The following is a 26251-nucleotide window of genomic DNA, read 5'->3' as shown; positions in this document are numbered from 1 at the left end:
ACAAATTCATGTGACGCTTGAGAGGAAAGGACGTCTCATCCCTCTAAAACACATTTGCTTGTTTCCTCTCCCCTCCCAGGATTTCCTCGCGTCTCTCTAGTGCTTCCTAGGAAGGGAGGCAAGTGGAGGAACCGGGGATGCAATTAAATAGAAGTGAGAAGGACCTGGGGAGTCACGATAACAAGGATGGATTACCAACTTGGCAACGCTATTTCAACAACCCAGGGGCCCCACAAGCCCTATGTTCACTGTGTAGCAATTAGTATAACAGGCATGGTAAGGGATTTAATATGGGTTCTGCTTTATGTGATCTTGAGAACCTGCCTCGATAAGGGGGCCTTTATCAAAATCTAGCTTTAAGACCATTATTTCAGCAGATTTGGCAGATTTTGATGTTGTAGCTAGCTGATGTGGAGCTAAAATGAATTTTATAATCAGATTAAGTTTTCAATTTGTAAAATCTTTAATTGTAATTCCAATAAAACATTTATCTGTGAAATGAAGTGGGCTGGAATAAAGGATAAAACGGAAATACTCAAGTATAGTACAAATACCTCCAAATTGTACGTATTTATAATTGTAATTATAATTGTAAGTGCAGTACTTGAGTAAATCAACATTGGCAGTCACTGGGTACTGTTGCTTTTACGTAAAGCCAGAAAATGTAACTTGCTGAACAATGGCCACTGTGACAAAAGTGACAATCACGGGATAGTGGTTTAAACAATATGCTACCTTACAGTACAGAACAGTCATTACGTAGGCTAGGTGAATGTACTCAGTAATGTCAGCTACTGTGCCTAAAGATTGCTAACATTAGCCACTATCTACCTCATACGTAGCCTACTGCATTTTAACCTATCCCCTGACCAATGGGCTATCCTGACCCATTTGAGGTCAAACCTCAAACATCTATGCACATGCAGAACGGATTGGACAGCCACAGCCACAATATGATAGGCCTGTAACTGGTCAATCCCAGTTTCAAATATGCTGCTGGAACATATTTTAAATTAAGTTTACAAGTAGGCCTACATTTTACTATAGCCTTATTTTAAATATCTTTTAATACACACTTGAGGTTCAGAGTTTTTATTCTGGGTGTCCTCCTCTCCCTCTCAGCCAGAGCCCCCCCCCCCGGTCTGTTGTCGGTTCTATGTGCCCCATCATGGCGGCCCTTTGCGGGACCATAGGGACGGGACTATCCAGAGGAGGGACCGGAGGGAGGAGCAGCCAGGAACGATGACGTAGGATTGGAATGAGGGAGTGAATGTTCCGGGTCAGAAACTGAACGGGAGAGGAAATTAACTCCGGGACGAGACGAAAAAATAAGAATGCTAACGTTACCCCCTTCTACACGGAGATGTAGTCTGTGTTCTATACGCTAAAAAGAGGGGCTTTAAAAGCGGCCGATGTGAGACGAGGAACCAAGCAGAGAAAAAACAGGTGCCTACAAACTAACCAAAGTGAGACAACGACGGAGAATAATTCCCATGTTCGTCGCCGAACGTTAGCTCGGTAACACGATTTACTTGCAGTTGGAGTTTCGGTTTTTACTTTCCTGTGAGTTTCGCTTCACTTGTGTTTGATAGTATATTAGTGCAGGACTGTCCCGCCATAGCAATCTGTTGCATCCCCAGTCCTCCCCGCTGTTGGTTTATCGCACGGGTACAAGATTTATCCCCACCTCCCCCGTGATGTTTCACTGTATACCCCTGTGGCGGTGCAACCGTCATGTTGAGATGATCGATAAACGCCACTGCTCCCTGTTGTATGTGCCCGATGAGATTTATCGCTACGGACGGAGTTTGGAGGAGCTGTTGCTGGATGCCAACCAACTCCGAGACTTGCCCAAGGTAAGCAGAAAACCACTTCCGCTCACTCATTTTAATGGCAGGTTCAGAGGCAGTGTAGCTTATTTTTGGTAACACGAAATGCGTCCCTCCAGTTAAAGTGTTTCTGAGACAGAGCTGCTAACTGAGCTGATCAGGCATCCCGTGAGAGTCTGGTGGGAGCCGGGGACAATAATTACACAAGATCAGCAAGGCAGGCACCATGTGTCGGTGGATATTTCCCCTGAACTACACCTCCCATCGCAGGTTAACTCAACGCATACATGCCACAGTCTGGGTTTTGATCATAAAACATTTTATTTGAGTCCCTGGCGTCTCAGGCATTCACAGCTTACTGCAAAGCCAAGACATATTGTCTGATACGTCAAACCTGTTTGGGCAGGTGGTCCCAGGCTGAGGTCAGAGATGATTTCTGCATGACAGAGAGCCATGGCTGTTTGCAGAGAGCATAACATGTCTTAACTCTTTCAGGGAGTTCAACAGCTGATACAATCCAAAGTCACAATCTTTATGACTCTGTACCCTGATACATACTAAAGAGGTATGAGTAATGGTGCTCTATCTAGAGTAATATTTGTTCAATGGTAGAGGTAGGCTAAATGATACGAATTAAGAGAAAAATCATTAGTAGTGTGGATATGATTTCCAAGAAGGTAGTTTAAAATAAGACATTTGTTTCACTCATTAATGTAAAGGTTGATGGTTCATGATTGATCTTGGAATTAACTTTTACAACAAAAAAAGCAAACGCCATCCGCTGATGAAGGGAAAAAAATTAATTAATTCTGACGGAAGTAGCAAAAAAAAAATCCTTACATTCAAGAAGCTGTAACTGATTGGTATTTTTTGCTTGATTAGTTACTGAAATGATTTACATTCATTCAACGATTCTGTATCCTATTTAGTGAAATAATTGATTCAACACCATATATCCACTGAAGAGCCATATTCATAGTACATTAGGTCATCTTTAAAGTCAGTCACAACCAGAAAAATGACTGTAGGCTAACACTTTAGACACACACACACACACACACACACACACATTGTGAATCATATGATGATTGAAGTACTCCATCACCGCCACTCTATTTTTCTTTAATATAAACCATGTAGGAGGACTAGGGGGGGCTACTCTGTGTGAATTACTGACAGGCTTGGTGAGGTGGGGATACACAAGCGTCACTTCTTACTTGTGACCCTAGCGTTCTGGATTAAATGGGATACTAGTTAAAGGATTTGCCGTTTTTTTCCCCATGGGCACGAATGGTTCATGTAATTGTGTATGTCGGGGCTAGAAACTGATGATCCCTAGAGGCTGACCTTTTATAACAATGTGGTATGATCTTTTATAGTCGTGTCTTTCAACTCTGTGCTGCATGGCTTATTTGTTTGTTGACTTATATCATCATTTTACTAACTTGTAAATGCATATTTTAACATTTTTATTAAGATCTCTCTATCATGATTTTTGTATTTTATTTATGTCCTGTGCTTATTGCTTTGCATTTTATGTGTCAAAAAATGACTATAATCAGTATTGCTTGGCTGTGTTTTGTTGCTTCGTGCTGCTCTGCATGGCTTCTTGAGAATGCTTTTTTTGTTGCTGTCTTTATGGCGTCTTGTTGTCTTCTGATACATTTTAACCATCACCTCACTGGTTTTTAAAACATCTTGCCAAAGTACTGCAGTTGAAAATTAGCCAGCTTGCTAACACTGGCACATTTACAGAAATGTTAACTAATGTGCATTGTCCTTTATAAATAAATAAGTAAATAAAGGAATAGAAAATTACCTGTTGTGACTTCTGATATATAGCCAAGATCTGCTACAGTGAGTAAACTGAATGACTGACTTTTGTTGTTTTGTAGCATTTTCCTTTTAACTTTTTCAGCCAAACCGGTTTTATTGTAGGAGGCGCTCTGAGTTCCGCTCTGAAGAGTGTATTTTAGACCTAAATAAAAGTGTGTATAACTGAAGTCATGGTCAGATCAGATGAAAAGCTGATTGGATTGAAGGACTACAGTATTTTGTGCCATTGACATGTCATTCTTTTGTTCACAAAGGAAACATCCCTCAACCATAAATAAAACTACTGGTTAGCTCTTCAACTTTTTAAGTAGTTTAAGTCGATTATTTGGTTTTGATCTAAATAGAAAATACAATGATTTTGACTACACTTTACAGGACCCATAAAGGAAAGAAAGAGGGCCTGGCATGTCCATAGAAATGTGATGGAACTCAGATAATGTGAGCAACCTCCCATGGCACACTGCTTACATTGTCCATTGGAGAAAAGCACAGTACAACAGGTATTCTTACTGAAAACAAAGACAGCATTATGTGTTTTGTTGTTGCCTCACTTGTGCATTTGTATGTACTAGTGTTTTCTAATGAAATCATTATGAATCATTGACCTGAATTGTTAAGTACAGACCAAAAAAACATGAACCGACACACATGGCAGACAGTACACCTGACAAACTAGGCACTGGCAGGGAAAACCATCTATTTGTTGTCTGTGCCCGCAAGGGTGTGATTAGCAGGTGTACTCACATTGGGACAACACACACAACTGCGTGACAGTATAGGCATCTCTATACTCAGTTCAGAAAAATTCTAAGTATGTTTAGAGGGTAGAGGGCTGGCAGCAAGAGAAACTGTTTATTGTACTCTTTGGCATGTAACTAATGTCATCAATGCTTGCTGAGTGAACCCAAGACACGTCCAACTGGATAAACCTTTGTATCAGTCCAGTTCAGTACTCGCTGTGTGGCCCCATTACATTTGCCTCAGAGGTAGCTGAATGAATGCTGACCACTTATTTTGTCATGACAGTGATGTAACAAAGACATAGTAACATATTTCAAGTCAATCATTTCAACCAGCAGGCAGATAAAAAAACGTGCACAAGTCTTAACAGTGAGACGAAATGGCAAAGGTGTGTTTTATCATTAACAAGATGAGGCAAGTTAAACCTGAGCTAGTTTCAGTGGTTTTACATAAAGATCTGCTGACCAAGTCATGGAGACATGTAGAACAGGTTTGTATGGGCATGTTTAATTCCTAGGCCCTATTTCTTCTAGGCACCTTTTTTTCTTCTTCTTCGATTGTTTTATGTAATGCTTGTGCTGAGGCAGTGGACCAAATTAGCAAACAGTAATTTCTGTCTCTTTATTTATTCAAAGTTTCCCTTTAGCAACTGGCCCTCAAGATGCATACCATCCTTATGGTTTGTAAACAGTTGTTAGCTTACTAAACAGCCGCCAAACTAAGAAACTAACTGGAGAAGAAGAAGAAAAGGAATGCAAGACTTGCTGGAAATGCTCTTGCCTGTTCGTCCAGTTTAAAAACAAATGCCAGTTTCACTGTTCCCAGCTCCAGTGAAAATGTAAGACAGAGGTGTTGGTGGCTGTGTCAAAGGAAATAACTTAATCTCTCTTACATCTGCATGGATGTAATGCATAATGGAGTTATTTAGAAATGACACAACTAGTCAATGAATCGATAAGTCAGTTGAGAGAAAATTTTAGCAACAGTTTTTAAATCAATTAATCGTTTCAATCATTTCTCAAGCAACATCCTCTAGTTGCAGCTTCCTCAATGTGAGGATGTGATGCTTTTCTTTATCATATATGATAGTAAACTGAATATATTTAGGGTTTGGACTGTTGGTCACATAAAACAAGCAATTTGAATACATCGCCTAGGGCTGTGGGAAATTGTAATGGGAATCTTTCACTATTTTCTGACATTTGTTAAGACTAAACGATTAATTGGGCAGATTATAAATACAAGTAATCGTTAGTTTACAGTCTGAAAACTAGCCTGAAAAGCAATAAAATTACCAGATATAAATTTTTGTTCCAACATCAAAAATGTGTTTAGGCTATAGTTGAAACAAGTAGTCAGTTAATCAGTTTGTCAATCCACAGACAATTACTTGGCAGCAATTTTGCAAAAATGCAAAATAATCTTCGGTTAGTTGGACGAAACAATCACCTTGTTCAGGCCCGAGCAGCTTTTTGGGGACCATTGAGGCCTTTCAAAAATGACACACACAGTGATAGAAAGAAGAAGCCACTTTGAGCCAGGAAGCTGCAGGGCCTTTGACATGCTGTATGTGAGTGTAAGTGCTAAATCAAGTGGTATTATGAATCCCAGAGCAGGAAGCTGGTGGTTGAAATGACTTACTAACTCTTCCGAGAGAAAAAAAACTGTCAAAAAGGTAGCACAGTTGTAGAGTTTCTGCACGTGGCTATGGTTTGGACAGTTTTAACTCTGGCCTATGCTGTGATATGTAATACTGTATGCATATCACCATGTAACCTTAGACTCCACTAAGCATGTCATGTCTTTTACTTAAGTCTAAATGGCTGTAGGGTTGTGGCCTGGCAAAAAACTGCTGCTTTTTAATGATGATTTTTCTAAAGTTTTGGTTAGGTCATGTAAGAATTTTGTTACTAAACTTGTTGTATTGTATGAATATATTAAGGGCTTTTGTTGATATCTTGAAGTGCGTTAATTCATGCACTCACTTCCCACAAACCACCTTCAGGCTTCTGCTTGTTCTCTAACAAACAGTGCTGAAGGTGAAACTGAAGATTCAAACATTGACTCGGGTTAATGTATGCTTGACTCAGCCTGTTTTGGTTTTTGTCTGTCACACACGGGTGATTGTTTGGGGCGTGGCGCTGAATGACACCCGGAAGAACAGGTTTTCTGTCAGTATGCTAATGCAAGACTCGCAAAGCAAATATGCGACTAGAGTAATACCGAATCAATTATGTATTTCTCTTTATAGTTACTCCTCTGATTGTCTTTATTGTTATCAAGAGAATAAGAGAGGGACAAAAGCATTTGAATGAATCAGCCTTTGTTTTGTCTTGAGCTGAAAGTTTTGAATCCTTGAAGGATTCGGAGTACCTGTGTTTGCTTCCGACTCTGATTGCTGTGTCAAAAAGGAGTGGCATAGTTCAAGTAGGAAGTCTGAGAGTAGTAAACACAATGGTATAATAAACCTTAATACTGAATTTTCATTATTTTCCTGATCTTCCACAATTCAGGTTAGTTTTCTGGAAATGATCAAGTTTGTACAAGTCAAGATTCCCTTGATGATATCATCAAGAGACAAATCTTTGAGCTGTGAGATTGGAAGTCCAACTGCACCCTATATGTTTTGTGAGTAAGTTAAATGTAAAAGTGAAATTAGGTGGTTAAGATGCAAAGCTCAGACAGCAGTCATTACGTTTGAACTGTCTTAAGAACTTGGAAAGACATGTGCATTTTGTAATAGGGTGGAGTTTGACTTTTGGACTCTTGAGCTCTTGACGCCTATTCATTGTGCACCCATTATTAAAATGTGATCTGTATCTGGACATGGTCTACAGATAGTGACCAGCCTAATCATTAAGTCTTATTTTCAAAAATGCAAATGCATTTTACACATTGCATTCACACCGAGCTGCAGGTGATTATAGCTTTTATCAATTTTTTTTTGTCCTTACCCACATTTAACATCCAGAAACAGAACACTGGGTTCTGTAGTTTGAGGGCGGTAGTGTTTGGAAGTGGCACACTCATTAAGAATTAATCAGAAGTCATTAAGGCTGGTAGAAAAAGTGAGGCTATTTTTTTTATTTTTAAACCTTTTATAACAGCTTCAGTAAAGTTTTACAAAACACATTACATTAACCTGAGCATACACCTCCATGACAGTAAGCTAATATAATGGGGAACCAAAGGGGAACACTGGTCTACTATTGTCTTTAAAATAAAGACACATTTTGTGTGTTCCCCTACCAGTTTTGCAGCCATACGCTACCTAAAACACTTTGAGTGGTAAACAGGTGGTTGTAAAAAGCTGTCACAGCTTGAATTCATGTTGGTTGGTTACAATAGATTCCAACAGTGACACATTGTTACAGCATAAAAGAGTCTATCAAAGTTATAGAAAGGTAGAAACATGCAACTTAATCAACTTGTCTGCTTGGAATACACAGCCATTGTGTTACGCTGCTGCATTCCTTGTGCAACAAGTGCAATAGGCTTGTGCACAAGAATGGAGAACAAAGTTGTTTAATTAGCCACATTTAGGCAAAAATATGTATTTGGGCTGAATGATGAATCTTTTTCAAATCGAAATTGCGGTTTGAAAGAATTCGATTAGCCAATCGTGAAGACGACGATTAATTAAATGTGAAATATTTAGTTGAATGTTTGGTGTAATCTTTGATTTAACATTTTTTATTTCTCTTTTCATTATTATATTTAATGTTTTTTCATAAGATAAATGCTGAGAGAATGTTACATATCACAGATTGTTTACAGAAATGTCCTATTTTCAGTGGATCTTTTATTTATTTTTGTATCACTTTATTTAACATGAAGGTAGAAGGTGCAATATGAAGCTAAAAAAAAAATCCCGAATCGTAATCACAATATCTGGCAGGAAAATCGCAATTAGTTTTCTCCCCCAAATAGTTAAGCCTTAATACTGGACATAAAGATCAAAAAAAGGTTCGGATCATATTCAATAGTCAACTTTAGTGATTCATTGAATGATAAATGTAAGTATTTAGTTAGAGGTCGACCGATAGTGGATTTTACCGATACCGATAGCTAGGCTGGGCCGTATTTGCCGATAACCGATTAATCGACCGATAGTATTTAGAATTGATACTGGATAAAAACAAACATGACACTCCAAGTAAAACAGTGCTGAACTTTATTATAAAAATAAAAAAACTGTATATAACCATGAAAACATGCTAAATGAAATAAATATATAAATATAAATAAATATTGAAGTCAATAAAAGACATTCATTCAAACTGAAACAAAAAGTAATAAATAACAAATAAAAACCGTTAAACTCAACATGTAACTGTTTAACTGTACAGCAATGCTACACAAGCATGTGTGTTGTCTAAAACAGTTCTCCTACATATTTGGAGTCATCCAGTGCAAAAATAAACATAATGAGCATTATAATTCATATAAAGAACAAACTATTTACATTTCTTCAAAAAAATTTATGGCCCAAATGTATGCCAAATCTCAAAACAGTGACGCCATTCTTCTCTGTAGAACGGTTTAGAACGGTAACAGACGATCTCTGACCTGGAGGGATCTATCTTTCCCACTTTATTCTCTTTGTTCTCGCTTGGATGCCCATATAAGGCGTAATATGTGACAGACCTGCCTTCCCATTGGTTGAAAACATAAACAAAGGCATCATGGGAGATCCTTGTCGGTAGCACCTACTGTCTATGGGTAGCACGGAGTTAGCGGCAGAAATGACAGAAAATGTGATGAATTATGGACATCAGGTGGATAATTCTTGGATGTAACAGTTTGGATTTAATGCTCAACAACCCCGAAAAAAGGCACAAGTTCCAGGCTGGATAGAAAATCACCTGTAAAGGCTAGAAAGACACCAAAGACACCCCCGTGACGGCTAACTCGTTAGCTTTTAGCTGCAGCAATCAGTAAGTCTCTACGTTTAACTGTTATTAAATTATCTAAATATGAATTAGAGGTGCCGTTTGGGATCGTGGACGATCCTTTAGGGTTCCGATTCTGACATTTGGGTCAGACTTGCGTTTATTTTTGTCCGTGTTTTAACCGCTAGAGGTAAGTTAGCCTACTACTAATGTTTAGCGTCATCTCCGCCTCGAAAGCAAACAAATATACTGTTGTGCTGTTCTTTCTCTACTAATGCAGCATCTATTCAACAAATTAATAACTTTATAATGATATGACAAAATGTACTGTATACATACCTTTTTGCTGTCAATGCTTTAAACGCGCATCTGATGTCAGCCTTCTCAGCACAGCATGTGCTCTCCGTGCAGCGCACAGTAACACGTGTCGAAAATAAACAACACGAGGCATCAGTGATAGTTTTTATTTCGCGTAATCGCGTTTTTATTTCGCGTATCGGTATGGATTTTTGCCGATAACGATAGTTCCACCAATCAACTATCGGTGCCGATTAATCGGCAAAACCGATGAATCGGTCGACCTCTATATTTAGTAACTGCATTCATGGATGAGCTCTCATGGCCAGCTTCCTTGTAACTAGCAATAGCAGAGAAAAAACAAAGGCCAGAGGGGAAATTCATGAGTCTGGTTTTCTGTTCCAGCCAAACTTTCAGGTAACCTGAAGCAGTATTGTTAGCTACCTGCTTTACCACCACACAGGCAAGGTTCTGCCTGCTCTTGTTCTGGGCGTCAAGTATGTGCTTGTGATAATTGCTTTTGCATATCAATAAGTGTGCCAACTGGATAATTCTTTCCTATAAGTTGACAATAGAGACGGATCTCTGTACTTCTGAGTTGCAACCTGTGACCATGACCTCTCCAAACAATTTGATGTGTTGTATCTGATTATCTGAGGCCCGACATTCAGTCTGATAGTGTAAAAAAAAGCAGAGTAGAAAGGAGAGGGGGGTCTGTAGGAGACACAGACTTTTAACTAGGAGACAAAAAGTAAAAACCTGCTGTAAGACATCCATGGTAAAGATTGTTGAATATCTAAATATCTCCAATGAGGACACTTGTCCTGCTAATTGTAATTCTTTAAAAATGGCTTATCATTAAAAGTGGAGGTGTTTTGTCAATAGGACCACTTGACATGTTTGCTATTAAACCCCCTCTCTTCAAAATATCCATTCATGTCAAAATATCATTTGTGAAAAAGCATACAGTTATGGCTGTTAAGAGCAGCCATGCAGTTATCATAATATAGAGTGTATAATATTATACATGCATAATATTTCAATATTGCAACTGTCAAAGAGCATTCCTAAAATGTGATAACATTTAAAACCTTTTCGTAAATATGCATTTCTTTTCACCTTTTAGCCATTTTTCCAGCTGGTGAAACTAAGAAAACTTGGCCTGAGTGACAACGAGATCCAGAGACTTCCACCAGAAATAGCCAACTTCATGCAGCTGGTAGAACTGGATGTCTCTCGAAATGGTAAGAAGGGCAAACACTGAAATGCCAAACCAGCACAAAAGTAAACGAGAATATTATAGCACATGTTAGATTTCATAACTCTGTTTCTGTGTATTTTTCTGCAAGAATATGTTTACAATTAAGCAAGACAGCTAATGTCAGCAAATGAATCACACTGACAGATGTACTCCTCATTAGTGAAACTGATGCAACAAACATGCATACAAATAAAGCATGGCTTGCATTAAGCCAGAATCTCCCAAGTCATTTGTATAGACCCAGACATATTCCTTTAGATACGCTGGTGAGATTTCTCTTGCAACAGAGCAGGCTACTCACAGTTGTGGCTGTAGAGCGAAACCATCAGAAGTTAAAAGAAAGCAAAAACAGATATATAACACACAGTGCTGTTTGTGTTGAGTTCTAATTAAGTGGAAGTGGTTTGAACAATGGTACATGTTTTTTGTGTGGTCAAAATTGAATGCAGTTTATTTAAGAGTTAGACACGGGTAACATAACTATTGAATAATAAAACAGGTTTATTCTACATTAGATTCACCTCTGAATACCATTTTTTGTTTATCGCTTGCATTTAAATTCTTTAACATATTATCTTGGCATGTATTATTTAACTACTGCTGTATCATATATTTATTTTTTTAATAAGGAGTGTTGTAACCAGTGCCTTTTCTCTTATTCAGACATTATGGAAATTCCAGACAGCATTTCATACTGCAAAGCCCTCCAAGTGGCAGATTTCAGTGGAAATCCATTAACAAGGTAATCCTCCAGATTATGATTACACATCAGTCCTATTTAATACTTATTTAATGTTGGTCTCTTCTAAAATATTCAACTGTCTGGGTTTGTAACATTGCTAAAACCATACATTTCATTGATTTTGATATTTAATCTTCCCCTCAATGAACAGGCCCATTTATCCAGATAAAGACATTTTGGGATAGCAAAAGCAGAGAGTACATCTTTAACAAATAATAAAAAGATGCATTTTTCTTGTGGAGAGGACATTTTATTTCCACTGTCTGTGTTTTAAGATCCACTGCTGTTATGGACATTCACACACTCTCCTTGACAGATTGCAGATTGTGCATTTTATTGTGTGGGTGAGACTGAATCTAATTTGCACCTCAGCAGGGACAAAGCCTCATTGCTTTGCAGTATATAGTTTAGGTGGACCAATTACAAAGGCTTTGGTGTTCAATACTTTAAATTGAAATGAAAAAACAAATTTTGTGTGTTTTAACTTAAAATCATAATTGAAAATATAGTCATGATGTTGTTTTGACAGCATCAGAAAATATGAATAAATATGATTTAGTTGTCTGTATTGGCTCTGTTATTAAAGGACCTGTCTTTTGGGGATTGATGGAAGGGTCCAGTTTAAATTTTAGTTGTGCAAAAATGTATGATAGCTTGCTTAATAAAATATACAATACATACATACATACATACATACATCTGTGACTGTACTGACCTGGACACATTCAAAACACTTATCAAAACACACCTCTTCTGATTAGCTTTCCACATACAATAGTCTTACATTTCTCACCTGAAAGTTACTGGTTTTATTGTTTTTAATTGCTTCTTATATGCTTGTTTTATGTGTTGGTTTTATTGCTTATCTATTTTAATGTGCTATATGTGCTGTTTTTACTGTAAAGTGTCTTTCTTTCTTTCTTTCATTCATTTATTATACAGGAAAGTTAAAAGTAACATTAAGTTACAATATAAACGGGCCTGACTCAGTTTAAAAACTGGTTTCCAGCAGGTTCCTGTTCTGCAGAAACATAAAACATTGAACACAACTTACAGCACGTAAGGACAGAAACATTTGTACAGGACATCTGCATGGACTGGACAGATACAGACAGCTAAAACAACAATAAAGTTACGGCACACGAGGACAAAAACATTGGTACAGGACATTAGTATGTGCTAGACAGATACAGACAACTAAAAACAACAATATAGACAGTGCAAACAAGACTTGGACAATACAAGTTTTGAGTACCATAAAAAGCGCTATATAAATAAAATGTATTATTATTAATACCTGATTTTCAAGGCTTTGCATATTAGTGTTATTCAAAAGGATCTCTGGCTTGCATTATTCCGAATAATGTTTGTGAAGAGTAATACCAGAGCAGAAGTTGCCTTTTTTGTCTTACCAGTTCACATTTATGTAGGATGCTCAAAGACAATTACTTACAGCTACCACCAAAAATGGAGAAGCACTATTTTGTTATTGCTGCTATTGATCAAAGTGTGACCACAACTAGCATTAAAGAAGTCCCATCTGGCCAACCCCAAAAACCTGACAAAAACGTATACCAGTTGTCTCGATCAAGCAGATGAGTCCATTTAGAAAATGAAAATATGGTCACTTAGTAAGTAAGTAAATAAGTAAGTAAAGTTTATTTATATAGCACATTTCACAGATAAAGAATCATAAAGTGCTTCACAATAAAAAGTAATACAGTACAACAAATTAAAATACAAGAAAATTAAATACAAATAGAAAACATAAACAACCATAAGAAACCCTTGACTAACTAAAAGCCATCTTGAAGAGTCTTCACTTACTTAGTATCCTTTTTTCAGGAGACCTGAGCACGGTGACTTTTATTGCCTTGTTCTACACACCGCTATTATCATGGACTGTTTGTGTAGCACTAAACAATTACTAATAACATGTTCAGGAGCATTCAACAAATTGTACTGTGTAATCACAGCCTAACAGGAATATTTTGACCCGATTTGTTCCTTTTTGATCATATACAAATTAAAACATCAGATTTTATGTAAAGCATAGAAAAGGGCAGGGCACACAGCAAAGATGACAAGCAACAAGCGCAGTACAGTACAGTCTCCGTAGAAACAAAGCAACATGGGCATCCAATTAGAATCCTCTTCTCTTGCTAGCCGTAAAATGCTAGTCCAATTTTCATCCTCAAGTTAATGTCAAAAATACTTTTTTAATTAAATAATTCTCTGTGCATTCCTTTTCCACCGGAATCTTACCTTGTGGCCTTTTATTTTTTTTCAGGTTACCAGAAAGTTTTCCAGAGCTACGGAATCTTACATGCCTTTCCATCAATGATATTTCATTGCAAGTTCTTCCAGATAACATTGGGAAGTAAGTAAATGCATTGTTTCATTATATTTGCTTTGACATATCAAGTGTATCTTGCCTTTGTCTGTAAAACATTTCCACACAGTTTCATATCAGCCTGAGCTGCATATAATGATGTATATGTAATGATGATGTCAAGGGACTTTTTGTCATGTAACTTTCCACCTGTCTCTAACTGCATTTTCTTGCTAGGATAGCCATTCATTTCACCTCTACATTATTAACTTCAATAAACCAATTTCAGTTGTTTTAAAAGCACATATTTACGGTGGCCGACAGGGGCAAACGCACTGCAACTTAATGAAACACGCAAATAGACAAAACACAAGCAAATTAAGAAAACATCTTCTTCATTAATTTGACAACACACGCGCAGCATTTAGCAAACACGCTGCATATACACACAACACAACCAGTTACAAAAACAAACACAAGCACACAAACCCCGAAAACAGAAACAATGCAAAAAGAAAAGCACAGCGGAAGTTGGGTGTGTCTCTAGTTTATTGGCTCAGGTCACAGGTGATACCCAATCAGCAGAGACGTGTCTGTAAACTCCTGGTAATAAAAAGGCAGAGCGCTCTCTCCCTGTGGGGTCGAAAATCTGAAAATGGCTGTGTGGGAGAAAAACATACCAACCACATTACTCATCACGGACACATCAGTCAGTGTCCACTCCTTGGCTGCGTTGTCTCTGTTCATGAAAGGAAAAAGGCTTGTTGTGAGATGGCATATAATCTGCTCCAGTAAAAAGCATTTCTGGACCACATTCTTCTTCTTATGAGGTCTTCCTTCTTGTTTGAGTTTGGTTATAATTGGATTTAATAACAGAACTATGTGTTTTTCGGTCAAATTGCCACAAGGGACATTTTTAGTAGAAGTTTGGAGTTCAAGGGAAACTGAATTAAAGGGACAAAAATGAAATTATTCTTTACATGCACATTTGGTTAGAAATGTTGATAATATCCTGGCATTTGACTGATTTAAAAGGTACTGGGATGTAACTTTTGAGAAAGTCAGACACTTTCTTTTCTTAAATGCATAACACCATGTTAATTGAATGTATTTTTTAAGACAGAATTACAAAAATAAATGCCTTTTTCTGACGTTGATAACTACAGTAAAGCTTGTGCTGATGTTTTCCAGTAGTACTTCTTAAATAATTATTGGCAGTGCTCTGGATGGCATATTTTAACCATTAGATAACTGCTGAAACAGTTGGAGCTAAACTAAACAGAGATGTGTCTTGGCTTGCCGTGGTGTCATAAATTAAGAATTACTGCTTAACCTCTAAGGGGTGATGCATGGCAGACGGAGGAGAGCCAGACTCTGATTCAAGAAAGGATTCTTTTTGCTCCTTTAGTGATCATAAGTCAAGATTGTAGTCTTTGAAATAAGACTACGCTACTTATAGATAGGCTTTTTAGCCTTAATGTTAATCTAATGTTCAGTGTTAAGTCTGATAGACCTAAATTAGATTTCATGCAAAACACAAAACACCAGATGGATTTTCTGATGAAGATCCATACTGTAATGGATTATAGTTACGTGGGCTAAAAGTGTGCTAAAACAATTGTGGCTGTGCTGTGTGTTCTTCAGGTTCTAGATATTTCTGTGGTTGAAACAAATTCTGCAAAATGTTAAACCAAACCTAAAAACAAAACTAAAGTCAACGGAAATTAAAATGTGTGCTTGTTTTAAACTGAAATGTTGGAAATGTCCTAAATAATACTTCTGATTTGTGGTCTTCTTGCAAACCATGTGCTAACTAGCAACACAGTGTTTTTGATCGACAGAATGTATTTCAATTTCTTGCTTCCTTCTATTTATCATATCCTTTTGCCATGGCAACAACAACAAACTGAACAGTGATATGAATCTGTTTACTACTTATTTTGCACACAGTCTCTTAGGGTTACCTTTTATGACATACAATTTTCCTACCGGCAAAGTCAGTCTGAGTTCAAGAGATCTCCTAACACCCCTTTCCTCCTGGTACGGCATGTGCCCAACATATGTCCCATATCTATCTTACATAATGCAGTGACCTAAAGCCTGCTCTCTGTCAAGGGAAGAAGGTAATGAAGAACATAGTGTGGGTTTTTAGAAGTGGATATGATTAACGTTCAAGGGGTTAAATGACATCAGGGGTTTATCTCCTGCGATGGGAATGTTTTCTGACAGTTAGCGGCCCAGCAGTCTGCTGTGGTGAATGAAAACACAAGATGAAGGAAAAGTAGCCATTGTATTTCACATACCTACTAGATTATGTTAATCCCTTTTAACTCAGTCAAACATTTATTTGCTCACATTATGAACGGAAAGGCCTTTTGTTGACTCCTCGGTCTGTCTCTAATGCCACACAAGGCTGAATAATTTAGTCTGATCAACAAGATGGACTTTGCACTGTACTAGTTGCGTGTTATAAAATCCTCCAGTACATGTACAGTACTGAGGCGTACATAAGCAGAAATGCAAGCAACCCTGTACTTTGCTTTATGACAGCCATGGAGACATTTTACTCTTCATTTAAAGTATGCAGTAGTTGTTTATGCTACCGCAATTTTACAGCCCTGATAAGACTGACACACCTCCAAAATACTTCCTGTTCTCAGATATCTGATTGCAAGGACAGATTTCACAACCATTTTGACCTCCTTGTTTTAGAAATACTCAGAGCATCATGTATAATAATGATCTGTGTTGTGGAGATACGAGTAGAAGTCGTATAGAAACTACAGTTCGAAGCATTTTCAGAAACGTATAATCATCTGTTTGCCATTGTCATTGCAGCCTTTCCAATTTGGTATCACTAGAACTCAGGGAAAATCTGCTGACATTCCTACCAGAGTAAGTATTCAACCAACTGCACTGTCCACTTATGTGGATATATATTGTTGTAAGAGAGGCTGTGTTTTCTTCAATGGTACATGTCAAGGAGCGACGTTACCTTGTTAACAGAGGTTCAAAAGTTATATTACATGAAGCAAGTTTGCATTTTAATTTTGACTGTATTTTCATTTGAACTTCCCTTGCACGTGTCATCCACAGGTCACTATCTATGCTTCATAGACTTGAAGAGCTCGACCTAGGAAATAATGAACTATACAGTTTGGTAAGTGTTTTATCTGTAGGCTAGGGGGAAATGTTTACTCAGAAGAATGCCACATGGCTCACAAAATGAGCAGAAAGAAACTTTTTTTTCTCCTATTTTCTTCTTGTCAAGCCCAAGTAGATTAGCATCCCTCGAGAACAGCTTTCACCTCTTATCACCCAGAAAAGAGGATGGCCATCTGCTTTGAGCTTTGGTTTTAAGTTGTAATCTTATGCGAGCAGTCGGACTCTGATGGTGAATGATTTATTGACAAAAGAAGCAAAGTCAGGCTGTCAAGAAATGGCTCTTTATGTGTTTTATTTTATATATCATGTGTGCATTTAACTCAATTATGTACATTGTTGGATGTTATCTGATATTTTTTCTGCTCTCAGTTTTGATAATTGATATTTGGTACAGTTCTAAAACTTAAAACTACTGTTTTACTGTTGACACTTAATAAATATAGTAAAGAAATGTTAAATATGTACACATGCCTAATACATTATGCATTTCATATACCATAGTATATGGTAATTGTAATTTTTGAATTGACAAATTTATAGTAGCCATGCTAAAATGCCCTCTTGAAGAAAGCAGTGCAGCCTCCAATTCTTAGGGGATAAGAAGTATAGATAGAAGTATATGGGAGCATTGTGAAACCTTATTTTCATTAAACGATTGACTTTTAGTGCTTATGCTTCCAGTGGACTGCACCTTGCTGTGTGGCACTGTGTTTGTAATTTGAATGAAAGGAAAACTAAGTACATCATCAGAATCAAGTCACTTACATTGTATTTTTCTGCTTTGTTTTCGCTTACTCTTTCTCTTACTCTTTCCATCCCTACATGTTTTCTCCCACATAGCCAGAGTCAATAGGCTGTCTTGTCAGCTTAAAGGACTTGTGGCTTGATGGAAACCAGTTGGCCGAAATCCCCTCAGTAAGCTTATCAATCTGTTTCTTGTATTCTAGAATATGTTATTGTCTCTGTATTAAATAGAGTACCACCATTTCATATAGTTATTTTAATTGCTGTGTGCAACAAAACATATAGGGCTTTGAGCGACACACCTTAATAAGTCTTCAAATACAATCAGAAAATACAATTTTGAGCAAGAACAGTCCTCTTATTTACCCCAAGATAAGACAAATCTTGTCTTTGAGTCATGTTGGCTGAAATGCACAAATGTGTCCTCTGAATATAAATGTGGTGCAGTGATTCATTTCAATTGTACTGTATAAAGACATGTTTACATTATCAGTGGTCATATATGTCCCATGTCGTGGCCCAAGTCCTGAGATTAAATGCATAAACAACATTGATTCTACTCTGCTTTCTTAGCTTGTATTTGCTGCCCTGTTATTGTAACTTTACTTACAACAAGTCTCTGCTCTGAACTTTAGGAGATGGGCAGTATGAAAAGCCTGTTGTGTCTGGATGTATCAGAAAACAAAATGGAGCGACTTCCGGAGGAGTTAGGTGGCCTGGTGTCACTCACTGACCTGCTGGTGTCTCAGAACCTCATTGATGCCTTACCAGAAAGCACTGGTAAGCGTGTAAATCCTCCAAGCTCTTTATTAGCATAATTATAACTCTTGGGAGCTTGTCTCTGGTATGTTTTCACATACCTTTACAAGATGGCAGCATACATTTTCCACAGTATCACAGTAACTGCTTCATCAGTTTGCTAATCAATGTCTGAACAAGGTTTATTTTAATTTACATATATATATATATATATATATATATATATATATATATATATATATATATATATATATAATATAAATTTATTTATTTATTTATTTTTCTTTTTTGTTTCTTTCTCCGCAGGAAAACTAAGGAAACTTTCTATATTGAAAGCTGATCAGAATAGGCTAACTTATCTTCCAGAGAGCATTGGTAACTGTGAAAGCCTCACTGAACTTGTGCTGACAGAGAACCAGCTACAGGTGTGTTTGCAACTGTATTACTGTCTAGTCTTTTAAAATTGAAAGAAAACAATGGTACCTATATAGTTCATTTTCATTAGCTGTTTTATGTAGATATTGCATAACCAGAGTCAATGAAAGCAGAAGCACATCGCATAATGGTTTTGGTATAATTATAATTAAAGGATAAAGAATAAAAAATATAAAATATATATAATATAATATTATATATAAATAATATATATAATATAACAAATGTAATAAATGAATGGACTGTGTGAGCAACATATCTCTCTCTTTGTCACTGTATTGGTGACACATGATGATTTTGTTGTCTATGTTGTCCTTTGGATAAATTGACAAATTGATCAAACAACAGTTTAATAAGTTGTTCTAAAGAATGCAAAGAGACAAATGAGATAAGGAAATACTCTTGTGTGGTTATTAAGCTTCCAGTGTATTTAAAAACTCCTTATGTTCTATCTAATTGTTTTGATTAATTTATTACAGAGTTTGCCTAGGAGTGTTGGGAAATTAAAGCGACTTTCCAACTTCAACTGTGACAGAAACCAGCTAACATCACTACCTAAGGAGGTAAGCTTTTCACATATGAACCAACATCATTTATTTCTAATCTAGTTTGAGGATAAACCCCTTGAGACCATGGGTGTATAATAAGAACTGCATACAGTGTCTGCAGTTCCTATGAGAGTTGGCGCCTGAAGCCTTCATGGAGCCAAAAATGACCCGGCTGATCGGCACAGCTTCCGCATTGTGCGCCGCACTAGAGACACAGCCGGCCGAGCTGGCTACTTCCGGTTTGGCGCTCCACTAACTTGAATGGTGATTAAATGATATAATCGTGGAGCTCTTCTAGACTTTCCAAATATTATTGGACCGAATTGGATAAAATTTTGATAATGAAATTAGTCATTTTGCGGGGGTTGTGACACTGATATTAAGACGTCTCTTTCGCCATGTAAGTCTATGGGAAAAAGTCTTTTTGGACCAGATGGCATTACGTGATGGGCTGGGAGTTGCAATTGCACTATTTACCCACTATGTTCAATTTGCTTTAAAGCCTGGTGCACTTCCTGGGGGCCTGCTTGAGACGCACCATCTCGTTTTCCAGGGGGTCCTCGGGCACAAAAAATATAAAATGTATATACACATGTATACATATCCATAGATTAAACAGAATTACTTAAAAAATAAAAGCTATAAGGTAGCGCAAGTGCGCGCAAGTGTCAAAATTGCAGACGGTTTGCCTGTAGATGGTACACATGGACACGCTCTTCATCTTCAGGTCTAAACCATCGCTGCTGTTACTTTGAGGTAGATAGGTGGCGCAGTTTAGATTTGAACTGTACATCTCAATTAATGGTCTGAAACTGCTGTGACCTGCAATATAACATTCTAATTATTACAAACCTGTGATTTTCTCTGTTTTGAGTACACTGATGCAATGCTGTTAAGTTAGACTGCATTTGTTGTTATGTAATTCTTTATTGCACCTATTGAGATTTTCATTGGCTCAAACTGTCTAAAGTTCATTCACGCGTGGATCAACAATGCTCTTACTTGTTGAGCTCTCTCATTTCACGTTTACTGCTCAGTCCTCTGGTTAGTTCAGCTCTGTCTGAGTGTCTCCATTGTGTTTGTATGTGACATTCTTTTCTAACCCCTTGTCTGTTTAAGTGAAGGTCCGCCTGGCTTAAAGCTTCATCTGAAAGGCTTCCTCTTCAGACATTGTACAATGCCCCTGTGTCTTAATAATGCAAAGATTGCAGTGTTTGGAGAAAAATAACAGTTGGCCTAGATAATGAATCGATGGCATCATTGTTTTCTCAAACCACCATTGCATGACATCTCTTAACAACCACAGTGTAACCATGGCCCAAGTATTGATTTGTGCTTTTCTGATCTACTTGACCATTGGCCCAGTTTTATGGATTCTATTGATTGGTGATCACTTTTTCCGCACGTACATGGAAGCACACTTAATGTGTTTGATTTGTTTTAGTAATTTCTTTGTTCCTTGTGCTGATGACTATGAATGCAATAAGCACATCTCATATTAACCTGTGCAGATGATGTGCTTAACCTGCTCCTTTTTAAAATAATGAATCTCTGTAACAATACTTGTATCCGGCTCAGGTCTGTATCTGAGCACATTTATGGATTACAACTGCAGTCTAGCCGCTGGCCCATCAAGTCTCTGCTTTGTCTGGCTGCTAGGCCTAATTGTTCCTAATTTTAGGTCCCTCTGCCACATCCCATTGAAATTTAACTGCTCTGCCATTTAGTGCACACATGCTGGCAGATTTACTCTGGCTTCTTTTGTCCTGGGTTTGTTAAAAAGATTTATACACACATGCATTTACATAGCTTTTTTTACTAGGAAAAAATGAATACAATTGAAACCTTTGTGTCTGCCTATACTATGTACTATGTTTTTGCTTCACTGGACATGTGTACACTGACTGACGTGCAGCCTAATCGTGTTGTCTCTTCTGTTACTTAGATCGGGGGCTGCAGTGGTCTGAATGTCTTCTGTGTACGAGAGAACAGACTGACCAGGATACCGTCAGAGCTGTCGCAAGCCACAGAACTGCACGTGCTAGACGTCTCTGGAAATAGGTACGTTGAACAACACATTCATATATTCTTATTTTTCAAGTTTATTGTTTATTAAGGATCCCCATTAGCCATCACCGTAGTGAAGACTATTCTTCCTGGGGTCCAACACAAGACAAACAAACAAAGTGATTGAGGGATTTGAATACTTTGTGATTGAATAGTAAACCAAATACTGAAACATGATTTTTATTTATTTTATTTATCAAACTTGATTAATACTTGATAATACTTTCTGATGCCTAAAGATTATCTTGATGTTTTTGACTATATTACTCACCGTCAGTCAGAGGTTGTTTTGGCTTCTCTTCTCTGCCACTGCCGGTTTTGGTCCATGCTTTGTCTTCAGATAAAGCTGCAGCGATGTCTGCTGCTTTAGTCACACACAAACATGTTCACCTCTGTGACGGGGGAGTGGTTTTTTTCCTCCTCCACATTGTCTAAACAGCTGCAAACCTGCAGGTACCTTGTGGTTTCTTATATCCTACGTGATATGAGCAAGTAAGTGATTTACATCCTGTTTGTTTTCAGGCTCACCCACTTACCGATGTCACTGACCACGCTACGACTGAAGGCCTTATGGTTGTCAGAAAACCAGTCGCAGCCTCTGCTCACCTTTCAGACTGACGATGACCCTGACTCAGGCGAGAAGGTGCTCACTTGCGTGCTGCTGCCACAACAACCATGTGAACCAGACATTAAAGGTAATGTTTTTAATCAAGCAGAAGCATAAAATAATCCTCAGATGTTTGAATAATCTTCATGAATCATTTGAATTATCAGAAGCGTAGACCGTATCTAGACTTTTTCTCTCATACCGGACTAAAATGACAGCATGTGTGGTCATGAACAGTGTTTCTTTGCATGTGTACTATCTGTTTATAGATCAGTGCTCCTTAAGTGTCGGGCTTCTTCTAGAGTGAGATGACTTGGTGCCAACACTGTGACATTTGAGTAATATTCCTCATCAGTTCTTGCATCGTCTCTGAGTATTTAGTGCCCTGCGGTTTTGACGTTATCACATGATGAAGCACAGTGGGTTTTGCACCCTCTGATCCTCCCCTGCAGTATCTGTCGATTATGTGGTCCTGTAAGGGATCACAGCCTGTAACACATCAGGGCCTCTTCTGTCCCTTGAGGCCCTCCTTGGTTATGTTTTTCAGAAATGTGGTGGATTGGACCGCTAAAGAGGCTTAGCAGCAGCTGGCCTGTTGCCATTAAAAGCTCGCCCACTGGGTATAGAGATGCGGCTGAGGGCCGGCTCCATCTCTGCCTGATACAACAGTTTATTGTAATTTCTTTTCTTCGCTGTCATCCACAGCCTTCCGTCTAAATCTATCAGGAATGAACTGCAACGTCTTTGTTGCTTGCTTGTCACTGTAATTTGCTATTAAAAAAAGATGTTTGTTTCTCCCTCAGAAATGTATTCATTCATTTTTTGTGACGTGCCATCTCTCTCTCTTGTGGGAGAGATGCAGATGTAAGACTGGCGGAGGTCAGGCGGGTGAGGCTGAAGCTAAGGTTGGGGGCAGGGAAGATTGTGTTGCTGTAAGCCTGTGACTAAGCTGGGATTTGAAACTGTGATCTGGCAGTTTCATGCTTTCTCTTATGAGTGCTGGGTTATGTGACAGCTTTCATTTCTTGAGTTGGCAGATTGTGGAGAAGCAATCATAACAGCCATATTGATTTTAATCTGCTGAAGTATTCACTTCAGCGCGCACTGTAATTATATCTGAGCATTTTGACGTGAGCATGGATTCCAGTAACACAAAGTGTTGTCTTTTTTAAAAACAACCACAGGCTCTGATAATCTTGCCCGCTGTGGAGCACTGGAGAGCCTGGTGAATGACATGGCAGATGACACATGGGACAACAAAGCCATGAACAGGATCAGTGTCATTCACTTTCTGGATGATGAGGAGGAGGAGGATGACGACAAGGTGAGACTAGCAAGCTTGTGGGCAAATTTCAGAGCCATCCATCCAGAAGTTGGTAATATTGGTGATATTTCACTCAGATTTTAAGCCGCTGGTGGTGGTAGAGGAAACGTCAGAGGATCACCAAAAGTCAGGGGCCTAATCCTCTGGGGACCATAAATGTCTTCACAAAATTGAATCAAAATGCATATTATAATTTTTGAGATATTTCAGTCTGGACAACAGTGGTGGACCGTCGAAGAACCTTGCCACCAGCATGGCTAAAAACATTTGTTTTCCTCCACGATTTAACTGTAATTAGATCAACATCCAAATTGTGTTTCATCCAACATCCAAAAAGCTTATTTGATTTAACATTTCTCTGTTACATTTCTCTACTTGCAAGGAAAATGTTTGCATTTTGCAATTGTGCTCAGTTATGAGGTAGCCTTAAACCATCCTGTCCTATGCTCACCACTTACAACAGATGTACTGTAAACAATTACTCTTTTTGCTACAGATCTATAAAATGTGCCAATAATTGAATCTCCTGTCCTTTGCACAGGGAACACTACTTCGACGGGCCACGCCTCACCCTGGCGAGCTAAAGACGATGAAGAAAACAGCCGAGAACATCCGCAACGACCTGAACGCTGCCAAAGGCCTGGACTCCAACAAAAACGAGGTCAATAACGCTGCAGACAGAGTGACCACGTCTGTGTGACCTTTACCTCAGAAATGTTTTTTACCTCCTGTGTCTCGCTGTGTCGTCCTGCACAACCCTGCAGACCCCCTTTTTTATTTTACCTACGAACCCTGGTGTGGCCTTCCCCTCCTGATTAAACCCCTTGGACGCCTTTAACCTTACTCCATCTCCAGTCCTGTGTAAAACATGTTTGACTCAGTCTACCCGGGCTTTTGTGCCTTCCTCTTTTTAATTAATGTCCACAGCAATAATCTGCACAGAGATGCTCCTTTTTTAAAAAGATATTTAAAGATTTGTTACTTTTTTAAATGCCTCTTTTTAAAAACATTCATTAGGTAGTTGCACTATTATAAGTCTTTTATAATATGGTCAAACCTTCGTAAATGTATATTTGTTCTATATCTATTTTAAAACACTGGGTGGATACTTTTTACATTTCGGGCAAACATAAAAGCAGGAGTTTTTGGACCTAGTGATTAAGGATTATTGTACAGTCTCTTGTGAATATTGATACTTTTATACTTTTTGGCAGCTCAGATGTAAATAAAAATGTATAGCACATTTCTTAATCAGTTGCAGATTTTTTTAACTTCTTTTCTTCTTTTGCAAACTTGGTACATTTTTCTTTTTTTTAAATCGAAGAAATGAACAAAACACAGTCACTGATGTCTTATTCAATCCATATACTTGTCATTGGGTGAGTGGATGGCCTTCAATCCTTTTTTTGTCTGTAAAACATCAAGACCTATTTTTAGATTAAATAGATATGATTAATTAAGTTTGGATCTATGTACTGCACATCAATCTTTAATTACTCATCTGCAACATAATTATGCAGAAGTAACAATCCTGTCTTATTTATATGTGCTGTGCTTCACTGCTTTGCAATGTTTTTCAAGTAGATGCCAAAAACAGTTGTATATTAAAAAAAAAGGTTTGGGGAGAGGTTTGTACCACAAGGATGGCATCCTTTAAAAATACAGTTGTAAGAAGTTCCACTTTAATGCACTTCTCAGCGTTTCTCAAATTCTTTTAGATGGTACATCCTAATTTGTATTCATTTGTTTTTAAATATATTGCAAAAAGTGGACAAGAGAAATTGGTTCAAGTGTTGGTTTTTATGTTTTTAATTATTTTCTGATCAAACTGCACAAAACTGATCTCAAATGGGCACTGTGCCTTGAGGTTTGGATGACTTTTTAACCACTGATCAATAAAACGAGTGCAACACTAAACATGTTTCTTATTCCTTTAAATCCTATTGATTTCAGAGAAAATAACGGAAGACTTAATCATCAGATTTAAAAACAAGATTCATTTGGTGTTGTTTTTCTTATTATCCATATCCAAGAATAATATAATATATATAATATAAAATTAAGCTTTGCCTTAAACTGGCTTTCTTTGAGGCAACAAACCAAATATTCCATTTCCTGACCCCTCCATTGCTTGTTTTGTCTGTCCAGTAGTGCACAATGTTACCGTAATGCACTGCCAGCATGTGCCATGTTTGACTTGTCCACCCTGCGCGTCCTGCATGTTGTACTGTCGCTGGCATGCTTTAAGTATATCAGAGAATGAATGCATATTTTTAATGTTCAAGTGCACCTTTATTTGAATCTCATTGTACATGTTTGATTAACCATTTGTAGATGGGCATACTTATCTTTGGTGTTGAAATAAAACTATACAAGTACTTTTCAGTGAATTATCAATTAAGTCAAAACATATTTTAAAAACTGATAATTCACTAGAAAGTAAAAGTTACTGGTATTACTGATGTTCAGTTTCAGGCGCCAAACTGTTAGTACTAAGAAAATAATAATAATAATAATAATGGTGCTTTAGATGGCCTCTCACTATCCTTAAATAGAGGCTTCTTCAGTAAGACTACAATGCATCTCAAGCATGGCATCATCCTTGCCTCCTTCTCAAGATGTATTGGAAGACACATTTAGGCAAAAGAAATTCTGCTGATCCTACTTTATGT

General features: G+C 37.7%; 1 protein-coding gene across 1 annotated transcript; it reads left to right on the top strand.

The window, feature by feature from the left end:
- The first annotated feature begins 1240 nt into the window (after positions 1-1240).
- lrrc1 (leucine rich repeat containing 1) lies at positions 1241-25496 on the top strand. Its single transcript, XM_031303614.2, has 14 exons — positions 1241-1856; positions 10722-10839; positions 11520-11598; positions 13889-13978; positions 16769-16825; positions 17027-17090; positions 17936-18010; positions 18475-18619; positions 18905-19023; positions 19513-19596; positions 21527-21642; positions 22171-22343; positions 23440-23579; positions 24121-25496. The coding sequence occupies exons 1-14, from the start codon at positions 1698-1700 to the stop codon at positions 24277-24279; spliced, it is 1578 nt and encodes a 525-aa protein (XP_031159474.1). The 5' UTR covers positions 1241-1697; the 3' UTR covers positions 24280-25496.
- Positions 25497-26251: the final 755 nt, after the last annotated feature.

Source organism: Sander lucioperca, chromosome 15 (assembly GCF_008315115.2).
Source record: "Sander lucioperca isolate FBNREF2018 chromosome 15, SLUC_FBN_1.2, whole genome shotgun sequence".
Classification (NCBI taxonomy): domain Eukaryota; kingdom Metazoa; phylum Chordata; class Actinopteri; order Perciformes; family Percidae; genus Sander; species Sander lucioperca.
This window is presented reverse-complemented; position numbering and strand designations above follow the sequence as displayed.

What these genes read in the sequence shown, in the direction of transcription:
- lrrc1 (XM_031303614.2), top strand. Translation starts at nt 1,698, where the DNA reads ATGTTTCACTGTATACCCCTGTGGCGGTGCAACCGTCATGTTGAGATG. An exon ending in ATAATGAACTATACAGTTTG is followed by an intron (nt 17,091 to 17,935) that starts GTAAGTGTTTTA and finishes TCTCCCACATAG; the next exon opens with CCAGAGTCAATAGGCTGTCT. An exon ending in TAACATCACTACCTAAGGAG is followed by an intron (nt 19,597 to 21,526) that starts GTAAGCTTTTCA and finishes TCTGTTACTTAG; the next exon opens with ATCGGGGGCTGCAGTGGTCT.